The sequence below is a fragment of the Pteropus alecto genome, unplaced genomic scaffold (genome assembly GCF_000325575.1).
Source record: "Pteropus alecto unplaced genomic scaffold, ASM32557v1 scaffold1244, whole genome shotgun sequence".
Lineage (NCBI taxonomy): Eukaryota > Metazoa > Chordata > Mammalia > Chiroptera > Pteropodidae > Pteropus > Pteropus alecto.
The window spans coordinates 137056-153873 of NW_006435702.1; the positions used below are offsets into that span (position 1 = coordinate 137056).

A 16818-nucleotide genomic window follows, 5' to 3' on the forward strand; every position below is an offset into this window, starting at 1 on the left:
GTAAATACTTTCTCAGGTTCCTAACCAATAAACAATAAAATCACTTTGTTAAACTCTAATGATAAAACTATTTCAGTGTGCAATGGAAAAAGGAGGCTTTTATAAATAGGGAATTTTAAATTTTGGCCATACAACTTAGGATAGAACACAGTCACTGGATCATAGAGAACAAAACCTAATCAAGTTGAGTAAATGTCTTAAGATTTATCATCTGCCCTATTTTTATGAAGCACACCTCTATGTCCACCACCACCACACAAATCGAAATTATCGTTATAGGCCATCCTACCCTTGACTCTCTACAGTATACTCAGAGTCTCTCTTATCTCCATTCTAATCTATTATCTCCGTCACCAAGACTATAAGGTATTTTTCAAAAGCATAATTCACATGTCATTCCTTTGCTTTTAAACCCTTTAATGGTTTCCTATTGGTGACATTTAGGCAGACACCTGGGTAATTTTAACCTATCTTTCAAATCTTAACCAAAATTTCACTTCCTCAAGAAGTTTTCTCTGACCCTCCCAGACCAGGTTTTGTCACCCTCTTAAATACTTGCATTGTCTTTTGCACTTTTCTTTCTTGGTATTTATTTGATGTTTTTTTTCTCTTAATAGGCTGTGAACTCCAGGAGGAAAAGGTCTCTTTAATTTACCACTTATTCCTAACACCTAACTCAGTGGTTGGCACACAGGAGAGCTCAATACTTACTGAGCTAAATGGAAGAAATTTAAACCCCACTAAGATCATGATATACAAATTGTTAACACAAAATATAAGTGTTATACTAAAACTAAGAAAATTTGACTAATAATAGGACTAAAAATAGTCTGCTCTAAAATGTCTTCAGTAAAATTCACTGAAAACAGAAGACCTATGAGTCAGCCCATGGAAAGAGCGCCACTAAACAGAAATCGAAACAAATTAAGGTACTTATTAAGACAGAATTTTACATGGATATATAAAACCAATGGCTACAACATGGCCTTTAAAATTGTGATTTTTAGAGGTATAGGCATGTGCTGTCTAATACTGGGGCTGCTAACCGCATGTGGCTATTAAGCATTTGAAATGCAGCTAGTCCAAACTGAGATGTTCTATAAGTATAAAAATACTAGATTTCAAAGATTTAGTATGAAAAAAGAATGTAAAATATTTCATTAAGAATTTTTATATTAATTACATGTTTCAATGTTACTATTTTGGACATACTAAGTTCATTAAAATATTTTATTAAAATTAATTCCACCTGTTACACTTTACGTTTTTATTTTGGTTACTAGAAACATTAATATTATGTATGTGGCTCACATTATATTTCTATTGGAGTGTGCTGACATAGATGAATATTTCCTAATAAAGAATCAAGAAGGTCAGAAACATGGTAGAGTGAGAGATGTCCCCAGATCTCTTCCCTTGAAACAACAATAAGCTGAAAATCTAAAACTCAACAAAAAACACTCAAACTGCATAACCCCTTTCTTGAAGTTTTTGACCACTGTGGTCAGGGGAGTAGGCTTTCTCTGCGTATCCCCCATGCCTCCCACGACAGACAACAATCACGCCACATGGAGGGTTGGGGGATAAGGTCGGCGAAACTTTGGAGGGGAAGTCACTAGCTTCATCTATCGCTGGCCTCTCTCCTTGCGGGGATCTTTCAGGCACCTCTTAGCAATTGGTGGGTCGGTATAAATCCCCAAACTGAATCACTGGAGTTGACTCCTCACAGAATTCCAGTGACACCACCCTAAGCCATATGAGGTTCGTCACAGAACTGCGGATTGGGGCTCAACTCTCGCTTCATGGCAAGGCCATGTCTCAATCACTCAGCACTCACTCTCTTTCATAAAACCTCCCACCATACCTTAACCTGTCCTGTGGAGAGTAAGCAGTCACTCCTCTTAACCTGTGGAGGACGCTCTGTTACTCTCTGGAGGGGGATCGGGCTTTCCTTTTGCCCAGTGTTAACCTAACACACTCCACCCTCCACCCTATGTACTTGTGAGGTCATGGTTTCCTCTAACAAATGTAGAGTACTTGGGTGACCTCAGGAGATGATCAGGCTCCCGTTCTACCCTATATAGTGCAGGACTTCAGCTATCTACCCTTTGCCCAGTTTTTCCTTACCGTGGCCCTGACATGTTTTAGTTTTCTCATTCCTCTGTTGTCTGATCCTTGCAGGGATCAGCAGCTGGGGCTTCCCCTTCCATCCTGTGAGGCGTCCACACGAGGTAATCCCCAGTGTGCACTCAGCGGGCTCAGCTACAGGGAAGGCCAGGATTTCCCCAGTGGGATACCCGAAGTCCGCCAACCGCGGGTGCTGTTCCTCCATGCTTCCTGGCCAACATGCCAGGAATCTGTTGCAGGAAGCGATACCCGACGGAGGAAATTGGACGCTCAGATAACTTTGTTAGAGGAAGGAGAATTTAATGCCAGCAGAGCGTGTGAGGCTTTAGCCGCATCAAAGCACAAGCTCACCTTGGTCAGATTTCTTACAGTTTATATACCTCTGCAGTGTCCATGCAAGGGATGCATGATTCCTTTGTCTGAGATTCTACGTGCACCTCGTGACTCAGGATGGGGTGGGGGAGTTTTGGATGGGGCTGCAAGCGGGGAAAGAATCCCTGGACCACCAGTCCTATCTACTTACAGATCGTTTCTCTTGTAGGTGTGGCAAGGGTCTCCAGAAGGCTATTTAAAGATCTATAGGGTGTAGTTAATCTATAACTGACTGAGTTGGTCATTTGGGCAAGCCCTTTGCATTTTTCAGATGCTTCCTTTCCTCTCTTAATACCATGTGTCATCACTATTTTACAATATGTCAACAGAGGTATCTCGATTAATCACTTCTCTAAGGGATGGTAAGTCATAGACAGTAAACTATAACTTAAAATTCCTGTCTTCTAGAATAATATCTTTTTTGACCATTTTAATTATTACAAAAACAGAATACTTACAGATAAAGTATGAAGAAGTTGCCCTGTGACTGAATTCCATACTTTCAAAAGGAAATTGTTCACTGCAGTAATAACTGTGGTGTCATAGCGATCCCAGGCCACCATAGTCACCTTAAGTTTTGTAACCTTATCTTCTCCAGATGGCAAGTTATTCCTAAACAAAATAATTTGCAAATCTGTAAATTCTTAAAAAAATTACAACTAAAATAGCAAATTATGATAAAAGTCTCTTAAAGAGACTTTTAGATATAAAAATTCTAAACCATACTTTTAAGCATTGACAAAATAAAATAATAAAAGTACCTATATAAGGCAACACTTTTACTTTACGGAGAAAAAAGGCACAAAATTACAAAATATTTTTAGTTGCATGAGAACAAAAAAGTTAAACTAAAAAGAAATTTACAAATATCTTAAAAAATAAAATACAAGGTTATGTTGGCTACCAGAAAATATGTAGAAAACACATGCTAAACACTTTATCCCTTAAATATTAAATTTTGTGGAACTAATAGGTTTTATAACAAGAGCAATGAAAAAATTCAGTAACTTTTGATTTAATCGAATATGGCATCAGAACTGGCTATGACTACAAAGTCTGTTCTGTATTGTTATTAATGAAAAGATAATTTTTTCAGTCATACCCTAAAGAAACCATAGCTTCTCAAAGAGGGAGTTATATATCTTCCAATCAACAGTGAAGACAATGAAATGGAATGCTGATTAAGTGTAGTTATAATGTAGAATAGTATTGCTAACAATACGAAACACTGTAAAGGTATCCTCAGTAAGAGAGAGAGTTAAACATATGATGCCATATAATAGGGATAACCTTACAATATAAAGTTCTATATATATATGATTTAAAGAAAAAACTAACACAGAAAATAACTCATTGGGCACTAACAGAACACAGTGATCTTTGGATCACAGAGACCAGAATTTTAATGAGTCACCAATGTTTCTATCATACAGTATGCCAACCAACAGCAAGAGATAATTTCGAGACTAAGTTATAGATGTAAACTTTAAGTGTACCAATTAACTCCAAACTATTTTCTAATCTAAAAAGATTTTATTTACATTATTAAACATAATTCGATAATGTAAAAGATACTATACTATATGAGAACCACTAAAAATGTCTAATATCCAATCTTACCCAGTCATTTTAGTAGCCATATCTAGCACTATATTCTTCCATTCTTGTTGCTGATATTGCCAAATTCTTGCTGTTCCATCTCTGCTTCCACTAACAAATCTTAAACTGCAAAGAAACCATTACAATACCCTTATTACTTTGCTCCAAAAAGAAAATCACTTTTTTGCTACTTACAAAAGTAATACGTTCATCCTCATATAATACTGGAGAGAACAAAAATAGTACATTTTAGAAAAAAGTTTGGCAGTTCCTCAAAATGATCAACAGAGTTACCATATGACTTAGCAATTCTATTCCCAGGTATCTATCCAAGAGAAATGAAAACATAAGTCCACACAAAAACTTGTACACAAATATTAATGGAATTATTCATAATAAGCCCAAAAGTGGTAACAACACAAATGTCCATCAATTGATAAATGAATAAACAAATTGTGGTATATCTGTACAATCAAATATTATTCAGCAATAAAAAGGAATGAAACAATGATACATGCTGCAACATGGATAAATATTGAAAACATTATGCTAAGTGAAAGAAGTCAGTCACAAAAGATTCCATTTATGTGAAATGTCCAGAATAGGCAAATCTATAGAGACAAAAAATGGATTAATTGTTGCCTAGAGCTGAGGGTAGGGGTGTAAAAAGATTGGAGATTAAGAGCTAAAAGTTATGAGATTTCTTTTGGGGTGATAAAAATGTTCTAAAATTAATTGTGGTGAATGTTGCACGATCTTGTAAATATACTAAAAATCATGGAATTTTATGTTATGTGGATTCTATCTCAGTGAAACTGTTATAAAAATATATCCATTCACTCATAATTCTATCATTGTTCATACTTTTCTATTCTTTGATGATGTTATTAAAGATATATACAATACACTTATGTATTTCCCCCTACAGGAAATAGAATTACATTATATATAATGTTTTATACTTTCCTCTAACACAAGAGTATTTGTAGATATATTTATATATTTACAAATATAAAAGTACCATCATTTTTAGTAAGTGTTCAATTATATGGATGTATCTAAATATATTTAATAAGCCCCTTAATGATGAATATTTATCCAATCTTCACCATTATAAATAATGCTGTGAATATACACATCTTTGTACAACCTTATATACATATTTTCTTAGTCAAAGGGTGAACATATTTTTAAAGCTTTTGATACATACTGCCAAATTATTTCCCTAAAATATTTTTTTAACAATTTACAATCTTATCAAAAATTGTGGGTATATTGGGTGTTACCATTCTTAAGTATCCTGTCATTCTAAAAGAAAAAAATTGTTACTGTTATTCTAAATTGCATTTCTTTGATTATTACTAAAACTGGACATGTTATGATGTATTTATTGGTTATCTAATTAAGATTGTTTCTCCTTTAAGGAAAAAGGCAAGGAATTTAAAAGTTCAGATTCTTCTAGCATGAAAAAGTCGTAGTTATACAAATCTTCACATGTATAACTAAGTATAGTGCAATAAATCAACCTTAAAAATTATTTGAAGGTTTTTTTCATTGTTAATGTAGATGTCACTCTGTGGACCATCATTATTTACTTTTGCATTTAACAAAGATGAACAAATTCATCATAGTAATCACTTACTGTCATAAAAATATTTAAAAATAAAACATGGTCACTCACATCAAGTCCTTAGAGACATATATAGATGCAAATTTATGCTAAGTAGTTACACTTTTAAATCTATGCTAGGTCAATTTTTAGGCCAGGGCAGAAGATTATTACTTTTTAGGGATCAGACATTTGAGAGAGTGTACGAATACCTGTATATAATTTCTGAGTTTACAAACATAGGAAATATGTTTTATATGAGTAGTAGAGTCAATAAGTGATACAGATGTTCAGCAGAAGATGCTAAAATCTGGAGCAGTCAGGTTTCAGGTAGGTCATGAACCTTAAAAAGAAGATAGAACTTAGAGAAAGAAACAGGAGGGAGAGGACAGAGAGCAGAAAAGAGAGGGAGGATGTAGGAGGGAAACAGAAGGCACGAATGGGAGGTAGGGGATGATATTTCTGACTAAGAATGGTGTGAGGTGAAGTGTAAGTTAAAGAATGGATGAGAAAATATATATGGGATGTAACAAGAACAATGATTAAATCAATTAGGGTAGATTTAAGGATTTATATGGAGAATAGTAAATGAGAAAAAAATGTAGGTCTAAGTCAAGCTGTAGAGAGTTCTGAATGCCAGACTGGCATTTGAATTCCATTCTACAGACTAAGAGGAACACTAAAGATTTCTAAACAGAGCAACATTGATCTGATAGAGATGGATAGGATGTATTTAGAAGGGAGAAGAAAACTGGTGGTAATTGGTCAAATAATGGAATCCTGACTAAAGTGGGGGTGATAACAGAATTGGAAAAAGCAAAATACACAGAAAAGAAATTCAGAAAGGAAGAACTGATAGATTATGGTTCGGACTTTAGAAGAGATAGGGTAAGGATGTCATCAAAGATAGACAAGGGCTGTTAGCCTACAGGACTGGACAGAAATAATAAAGCATCTAGAGCACAGCTAGCTTACTTCTGAGGGAAAAGAAGTAAAATATGTCAAACATCTGTATACACAGATATATACTACATAGTTACCTGTCGCCATTGTTACAGAATTGAACAGCAACGACTTTGTCCTAAGACATAAAACAGATTTTTGATTAGAATTTATTTGTAAAATGAATAAAGTACTCTTCCCCTCAAATTCGCATGTAAAAGCATCAGAGTAGATTTTTAAATGCTATAATTTTCTTTACAAAAACTCTAATTTCTTTAAAAAATTAATGAAGCCTGAAACAATGCCATTAACTAAGGAGAAATACTTATCAGCAGTAATTTGAGACAAACCAGACATAAGCAAACCTGTTTCTAAACAATAATCTCAAAAGACAGCTAGTTCTGAATAAGTATTAGTTTATTATGTCCCTCCATAATAAGACAGCACACTAATCTAAAAAGCCATCTTAAAATAACTGATTTAATAGTAGTTAAATGAAATTTCCCACTTTTTTTTTTATTTCAAAAAACAATCATTTCCTGTTTCTCACATGGTTTATTTAATTATTTTGCAATGAAATCACCTGACAATCTTTAGGTACTATAGTTTTAGATATTGCTGTTTGAATCTTCTTTTAATATGATGTGCATTATACTGATGAGAAGATTAAAGTATAAGCCAAAATGTGCATTTTCCTTCTCTATATTCCTTGATAATGTACCCTCAAATATTATATATATTTTCCAAACCACGTAGTTATTAAATTGCATTTGAACTTAATTTTTAATAAAAACCTGTGATACTACATATCTTTGTATTTAATTATTTTTCGTTTTTAGAAATTATTAAACTGTCTTCACACATTCAGAGGTATCTGTGATTCACATTGTTCCATGATTTCACTGGAGTATTTATCTGACAAATTCTGGATTCTCACTGCCAGGTGCAATAATTAGTTTTAGATGTTCTGAAAAGATACCTTATTTTCAATGACTAACAGCTGCCACGGATTTAAACAGAGAATTTTTAAGTTTTCTGACTTTTTTCTTAGCTGGGCCCCTGCAAAAAGAATTTTCTTCATTTTCCCTTCCCCTCATTTCTTTCCCATTATTAATTATCTCCATTGCATTCTGAAAACAATCATAATAAGATCAACAAACTAAATTCAGCAAAAAAAAAATAATTTTCCTAAAACATATTTAATATGTTTTTTAATAATTGTGTAGACTTTAAAGAGTTTAAATAATTAATAAAATACAGCAGGCTAAAAGAGTATTTTCATAGACTATTATTGTTATGTATATATACTTTTCTACATAGTCAAATTTATCTTTAATATTATAATTGTACTAAACCCAGAAATTCACATTGATATTCATTACAAAAGAGACATCATATAGGTTTCAGCACCAATCTGTATTAAATAAGGGTACAGACCAGAGAAGAATAAATAAAATAAACTTTTTAGGGGTGTTAAAAAAGAAAACAACATATTTAAATTCTTCTTTTTTTTCTTACCGTATGTGACTCTAATTCAGCAATTTTCTCAGGGATCTCAGAACCCAAATAATATATTCTAATCACATGGTCAGTGCTACCTGTTGTAATGAACATTCCACCTGAAGGATTAAAAAAACAAACAAACAAATACTGTACCAAGAAACTCTAAAAACCTTCTGATTGTTTCCTTAGTTATATGCTAACATATTAATAAAAAGTCTTCAAGAAATGCAAGGTTATCTTATAATCATTACAGACATACTACTATTTCAGAGAAAATTAAGTGAAATTTAAGAAAAACAAGAGATATTTAAAGGACAACTATAACGTTAACTCAACAAAAATCAACACTAAATACAGGACTTTGGATCATAAATATTAAAGGTCACATCCTTGATGAGGAATTCTTTGTATTTTATGCAAAAACATAACGTTCCAAAATTATTTCTAAAATGACCTGTATCTACAACTCTCTTTACAGTAGCTATAGTGGTTGAATGTAAAAACTCAACCGCTTTTGGGGTGATGAAAAATTCTAGAGATAAATAAATGGTGGTAATGTATGCAAAAACAATGTGAATATACTTAATGCCATAGAACTGTAGACTTTAAAATGGTTATTCAAATTGGTAAATCTTATGTTATATTTTACCACAAAAAAGTTAACTAGCTTGTGATTCTTAGCAGTAGAAAAGCACTATTTACACACTGTAACAGTGTCTTCTATATGGAGGCACTGTACATGTTTCTGAAAAGTCAGGTCAGAATTTTACTGTTGAATTGGGGGTGGAGTGGCTTTATTTTTACCAACTAAATTCTGCAATATAGAAAAACATATTAATGGTAAATAAGAAAAACCTCAAAAGCTCTCACAAGTTAGAGTTCACAAAAGTCTGTCTATTTTAACATATGGCTCACATTTTTTATATGATTCCATTAACACTCAAACATATGCAATTTTTCTCCACAAAATTGAAAAATATATCTTTTACAACTGGATCATTAATATTTTGGATACTCAAAACATTCAACTTTTACACATACCAGAACTGAAAGATGAACAAGATATCTGAACTCCAGGTCTGGATCTCTCAGTAAATTTCACTGGGCGATCTCTAAGAGAAAAGTAAGATGTTTTAATTTTTCATCATGTTCATTTAATTAATGTGCAAGAATCATACAATGGATATTGACAGATTTAGCATCAATATTATAGAAACTGCAAAACTGATGCAGTCAACAAGTACTAGTCCCACCATGTAGGTTAAACAAACAATGCAATATACAGATGATGTAATATTGAGTTGTACACTTGAAACCTATAATTTTATTAATTGATGAAACTCTAATACATTTAAAAAAAGAAAAAATGCATTTAACTTTGGAAATATACTTTATGATATCAGTATTATTACTACGGTTTTACAAACAAATTATCATGTCACTTAATAACACCATTAGGAGAAGTTCAAAGTCTTCTTACCAAAGTAATAAATGAAACAAATATTCATTACCAAAATTTTGTGTTAAATTAAATAATCTCTTCAACATTGGTTTCATAAAAATTTTATCCTAAAATCTCTAACGTCCAAGTGATGTAGGTATGGACGTGTATATATACTCACATGCACACATATGTTCATATACTTAAATATACACACTATTAAGAATCTCTCAAGATAATAAAGAAAAATAAATGTACTTGATTTTTCACAAAATTTCTAGCCAAATTCTAAACTTACCTGAACTTCATTGTTTTTACATGCCATTGCCAGAAACAGATTGTTCCATCAGCACCAGTAGAAGTGAGGTATCTGGTTGTGCCTTTAGTTGATGGACAAAACTTAAAAAAAAAAAAAACTAATTCAAACAGAAAACTTTCATGCTCGAAATTATTTTAAAGATAACAGGTTCTAAAATTATAATCACTTTAATAAATATACTTTAAATTCACTTAAGAATTTCAGTTTCAAGAAGTTAGTTATTTAAATATCTTAGCTTAATGAATACCTTACAAAAACTTTAAATATCAAAAAAACTGAAGGAAAAAACTGTGTCACTGAATTTAGAATAAAATATTTTAGTCCCAAAAGATAATGATTTAAAAAAATTATTCAACATCATACTATTAATAGAGGAAAAAACTCACAAAGTCATTGCTAGTTAAACCATTACAAATCTGCTACATATATGTTTATATAGCAATAATTATGAAATTTTTAGTTCCATTTGAATAAGGGCATCAGAAGTAAATTTATAATCAATGATTAGGAAGTAAATATCTATTTGAATTTCAATATTATTCTTTAAACTGTAACTTCAATTAAGTACAATATCAATTTTGTCCTTTTTAAATTTAAATTATTTTCATTTACTTTAAACGGATGTTAAGTAGGTCAAATCTCTTTTCATATCACTGTAGAAAAAATAAATTAAAACAATATATTTAAGCTGACAATTTAAAGGATGACTGCTACCCTAGATGGACCATGAATGGACCATGTAGGATTCTCAGGCTCTGATTCTCAGTATTTTATATCCTCAGAAAAAAATCACAAAGAGCCACTGGACTCCTGATGCCCGGGATACAGGAAAAAGTTAAAAATCAAACCAGAGTCTCTAGCATGAGTTTCTAAAATCCCATATAGAGATACATGAACACCTTTCATTGAGAAGAAGATTAGATATCAAGATGTACAGAATTTAAATAAATTCTGAAATCATATCAAAAGAAAATGTTCATTATAGATATTAGACGTCATTTATTTAGTTTGTTTGGAAACACAGAACTTCGAATGACTAGAGTTTAAATCAAGCAAAAATTATGAATTACTATTATCCGTTAATAGCTGATGCATAGTAAAGAAACCAGTACTCAGATAGCATGCTTATATCTTCACTTCTGAGATAGAGAAGCTTGCACTAGGAAAGCTTAATCCGCAATGTATAGCAGGAGTCTGTGAATTACAAACCACATGCCAAATTCAGTTTGCTGCCTGTTTCTGTAAATAAAATTTTATTGGTATACAGTCACTTTACATTGTCTATGGCTGCTTTTGTACTGCAACAGCAGTTAGGTAGTTGCAACAGAGATCTTATGGCCTGCAAAGCCTAAAATATTGACTACCCAGCTCATAAATTTGCTGATCTCAGATATAGAAGAATGAGACAAATATGAAATAGTATAATTTTATTAAGTTTGAAGAAACACTAAAACCTTTATTATCCTCAATATTTAAATTGTTTCAATCACAAAGGGTACTATAACCCATTATACCTTATTTGGATTATTTTTAAATGAGAAATCACATTAGATTATAAAAATAAAAACTTATATGTGCATTTCTGAATACAAATACATAATTATTGAAGAATTTAGAAAACATAGAAAAACAGGATAAAAGGTACTTATAATCCCACCACCCAAAGGCAACCACTATTAACATATCATTTTATCATGATTTTATTTAAAAAAAAAACTAGGATAATACACCACAATGTTAATACAGAATCAATAAGCAAAGAATAAATAAAGCATTTAGAAAGCACGCTAAATGGTGATCATTAATATGGATAAAAATGAAACTAAGGGAGATATAGAGTGCTGGTAGGGGGGACGATTTACAATATTAGAGTCGTAAAGTGATCAGAAAGGGTCTCCCTGAGAAAGTGAAATATGCACAAAGTGCTTAGAAAGTGAGAGAACAAGCCATGTGAATATCCAAAAAAGTCCATTCCGGAAACATGAAATAGCAAGAGTAAAAGCAGTAGTGAAACTAGAGTGGTCTAAAAAAGCAGAGAGGATAGTAGCTAAAGCAGAATGAGAAGAGGAAACAAGTAGTAGGAGATGAAGTCAAAGAGAGCTAGGGACTGAGAAAGTAAGTAAGGTCTTAAGGGTTATTGTAAAGGCTTTGGCTTTAATTCTGAGTTTGGAAACTATTGAGGGTTCTGAGCACCAGTGACTTGATTTAACTTCCATTTTAAAATCACTCAGGCTGCTATGCAGAGGCTAGATATGGGCAGGAGAGAGGGAAAGGAAGAGCAAGAAGATCAGTTAGAAGTCTCTTTCAATAATCTAGGTCACAGGTGATTGTTGTTTGAAATAGAGTAGTATAATGGAGGTCATGAAAATCTGTCAGATTCTAGATGCATTCTGAAGGTAGAGAGAATATGATTTTCTAACAAGTTAGATATGGAATATAAGAGAAAGAAGAAGGTCAAGGAGGACTACTAAGAGCAATTGGAATTGCTATTTCTTTAGATAGAGAAAGCTTTGGGAAGAACAAATCTGAAAAAGGAAAACAGGAGTTCAATTTTAAATATGTTGCCTTTGAGATGCCTAGTAGACAGTCATGCAATGATACCAAGTGGGTAGCTGAAGATATAGGTATGAAGCCGAAAGATAGATCCCAAAATGGAAATATAAGTTTAGGAGTCATCACCTTACAGATGAAATCCAAAGCCATGAGATTTGATGAGATCACTAAGGGAAAGAATGTGATATAGAAGAGGTCCATGGATCTCTTGGACCTCTTCTATATGTTAATAAAGAATAAATGGGGTTAAAACTAGCCAATGAAACTATTAAGGAGCCAAACAGTATCATTAAAATTTTTTCAGTATAGTCAATTTTTAATGTTATATGAGATTATTTCCAAATTCCAGAAATAATACTATCAGATAGGATGGTGGAAATACAAGTACCTGCTAATCTTCCCAAACAAAATCCATAAAATAACTTCAACTAATCAAAAATTTGACATGAAACTTTTTCAAACCCAACATGCTACATCGAACTCAATCCCTGCTAACTCCTCATAAATAGGAAATATATTACTTAATAACACACACAAACACAAATACACACGACTGGCATACTTATTAGCAACTAAAGAATAAAGAAAAGTAAAGGGAGTAATTATGCCATGCACAGAAGTGGTATCTTTGACCAAATTGTAAAACACTGTTTTAGAAAGATTCGTACTCTAAGAAGAGGTTCAGCTAAGTTTTATTAAATAAAAGTTCTTTTAAGGGCATCTAGGGCTTTCACTAGCAACATCTGGTAAAAATACTATATGAACAAGTATTTAAAAGAAGTCAATGTGCTGTACGACAAACATGAAGTTGAACTAGGAAATCACTGAAACTAAGAATAAAAATTTTAGTGATGTCAGAAACATGGCGGAGTGAGAGACACCCCTAGACCTCTCCGCTTGAAACAACAATAAGCTTAATATCTACGACTCAACAAAAAAACTTCCAAAATACACACTAGCATGTCTGCGTGTGGGATAGGCGCATAAAAGCTACCATAGATCAGAACCCGGGAGTCGAGCTGTAGACTGGGAGAAAGAAAGAAGCTGCCTCTAGAACCAGGAACTCCCAGCAGAAGGATAGGGAAGGGAAAATGGGCGGCGGTTTCCCTGAACAGCCCTACCTGAGTGAGCTCCACGCGAACGGCGACAGTGCCCAGACATCAGGGCAGAAAGGAGAGAAGTGGGAAAGGCAGAGAAACAACACTTGATTATTACCATTATTACAGGCCCCGGCTGCAAAACACGAGGCTAAGCTACAGGCCCATCCACTAACCCAGAGGGCCCCTCCTCCAAGATCAAACACCACAGAGCCCTGGGGTAATCTGAGCAAATGCTACCGAAACAATCGCTAACACTGACAGGGACTGAGACTAAGAATAGTGAGCATGACTGAATATTTATAAGAAAAAAAAAAGGCATTATTAAGTTTTATACAAAGCAGGGATCCAAAAGGCTTAGACGCCACCTGCTGGAAAGCAAAAGAAAAAATGCCTTCTTTGCAACAGGCTAAAGAGAGAACTTTATACAATAAATCTTTCTGGGGAAAAAAGCGGAATACGCTACCATGAATGCCCAGACAGAGAAAGAGCCCAGTAAACATCATGAACCAAGGTGACAGGGTAATACAGAAAGAAAGAAAAAAATCTCCAGAAAATGAGCTTAAAGACATAGAAATATGCAAGTGACATAAATGAGAGAGAAATCAGGATGGTACTTCTGAAAAAACTCAATGAGATACAAAATAATTCTTATCAACAATTCAAGGAAGTGAAAAAACAACTAGATCAGCAGAATGATTTTTTAGCAAGGAGACTGAAACCTTTAAAAAGAAACAAATAGAACTTCTGGAGACGAACAGTACACTGAAAGAGATGAAAAATGAAATAGAAAGCTTGAGAAATAGAGTCGACAAAATGAAGAAAAGAATCAGTGATATTGAAGGCAGAAATCTAGAAATAAATCAGAAGGAAGAAGAGAGAAACCAAAGAATGAAAAATAATGAAAGACAAATACAAGAACTAGCTGATACCATAAGTAAAGGAAACATAAGAATGTTGAGCATTCTTGAAGAGGAAGAAAAGGAGCAGGGATTAGAAAGCATTTTCAGACAAACAGTTGATGAGAACTTCCAAAATCTAAGGAATGAGTTGGAGCTTGGAATTCAAGAATTCAACAGAACACCCTATTATCTCAACCCAAAAAGGCTTTCGCCAAGATACATTGTAATAAAATTATTCAAATATCAATGACAAAAAGAATTTTCAGGGCAGCCAGGGAAAAGAAAATGGTAACCTATAAAGGAAAACTCATTAGATTATTGTCAGATTTCTCAGAACAAAACTTACAAGCCAAAAATGAGTGGAATCAAATATTCAAACTATTAAATGAAAGGAACTACCACCCAAGAAGAATGTAACCAGCTAAGCTCTCTTTTAGATATGAAGCAGAAATAAAGACCTTTCTACATATAAAAAAATTTAGGGAATTCTCCATTATGAGACCTGCATTACAGGAAATACTAAAAAGGGTCAGCTCACATAAAACAAAATGACAAAATAAAATACATAACTAGGAGTAAGGCAACTAACAGGCAGAAAGAAACAGAGGAGTGCAAACCTTACTAAGAACAAGGCATTATAAGATTAAACAATAAGAAGAGATTTGCTATAGCAAGATAGTAATGAACGTTCAGCATACATAGGGGCAAACTAAGACTTAAATGACAGAAATGGGGAGGATTTAAAGATCCAAATTCACAAAGAGAAATGGAGGTAAGGCATACAGAGAAGAAAATGGACTACTATAAATATATATATATAACTGTCCTCTACATATTCATAATTGTAAACACATGTAAAATATTAAGAACTGAAGTATATAACATAAAACAAGAAGGACCAGAGAGCATATCCAAAAACCCAATTAAAAAAAATAACAAAAACAAAAAACAAAAGACAAAAAAAGGAAAAACAGACATATAAGGACAAGGAAGCAATGGAAACACTAAGCTACCAGGAAGCAAAAGATAAAATGGTTGTAGGAAAACCTTATATTTCAATAATCACCCTAAATGTAAATGGACTGAACTCACCGATAAAAATGCACAGAGTTGCAGATTGGATCAGAAAACAAAACCCAACCATATGCTGCCTCCAGGAGATACATCTCAGTTCCAAACACAAATATAGGTTCAAAGTGAAAGGGTGGAAAATGATATCTCAAACAAATGGCATTCAGAGAAAAACAGTACTAATATCGGATAATATCAAAATAAAAAAAAAGTAAAGAAAGATACTGAGGACATTTCATAATGATAAAGGGAATCGTACACAAAGAAGACATAACACTTGTGAAATATCTACGCTCCCAATCACAAAGCCCCAGAATGTATAAAGTAATTACTAAATGAACTAAAGGGAGAAACAGACCAAAACACTATTGCTATGGGACCTAAATGCCCCACTTTCGGATATAGACAGATCATCCAAACAGAAAATCAATAAGGAAATAACATCCTTGAATGACACATTAGACCAACTGGACATAATTGACATTTACAGAGCCTTCCATCCCAAAAGAGCTGCTTATACATTCTTCTCTAGTGCACATAAAAAATTCTCAAGGATTGACCACATGCTAGGACACAGACATAGCCTCAACAAATATATGAGAATTGAGGTCATACCAACCACATTCTCTGATTATAATGCTTTGAAGCTTGAGATCAACTGCATAAAGAATGCAAGAAGAACCACAAATACATGGAGATTAAACAACAGGGTACTGAAGAATAATTGGGTCAGAAAAGAAATAAAAAGAGAGATCAAAAGATACTTAGAAGTGAATGATGATGATAGTACAACATATAAAAATTTTGGGACACGGTAAAAACAGTCATAAGAGGAAAGTCCAATCTCATAAGAATGAGCCCCCAAAAAGCAACCTATGTTTCATCTTGGAAAACCAGAAAAGGAAGAACAAATGAAGCTTAAAATCAGCAGAAGGAAAGGAAAGAAATTAGAGCAGAATTAAATGAAATTGAAAACAAACAAACACAAAAAAATAGGAAAAATAAATGCAACGAAGAGCTGGTTCTTTGAGAAAGTTAATAAAATTGACAAACCCCTGACTAGACTCAGTACAGAAAAAAGAGAAAAAACACAAATAAACAAAATCAGGAATGAAAGGGAGGAAATTACGACAGACACCACAAAAATACAAAGGATCATACAGGAATACTATGAAAAATATACAACACCAAATTTAATAACCCAGAATAAATGGACCAGTACTTAGAAAGTAACAACCTTCCTAGACTGAATCAAGAAGATCTGGAAAATATAAATAGAACAA

The 16818-nt window shown here is 33.1% G+C and overlaps 1 protein-coding gene across 2 annotated transcripts in view; it reads right to left on the reverse strand.

Annotated features, from left to right (window-relative positions):
• The window catches only part of BRWD3 (bromodomain and WD repeat domain containing 3), a 126907-nt gene that overhangs the window by 51382 nt on the left and 58707 nt on the right, over positions 1-16818 (reverse strand). For both annotated transcript variants that reach the window (XM_006910776.3, XM_025046032.1), the window contains 6 exons: positions 9892-9992; positions 9194-9264; positions 8168-8268; positions 6748-6788; positions 4120-4224; positions 2958-3111 (listed from right to left, as the gene is read on the reverse strand). In XM_006910776.3, the coding sequence (XP_006910838.1) occupies positions 2958-3111; positions 4120-4224; positions 6748-6788; positions 8168-8268; positions 9194-9264; positions 9892-9992 (573 nt within the window). The remainder of the gene's footprint in view (positions 1-2957; positions 3112-4119; positions 4225-6747; positions 6789-8167; positions 8269-9193; positions 9265-9891; positions 9993-16818) is intronic.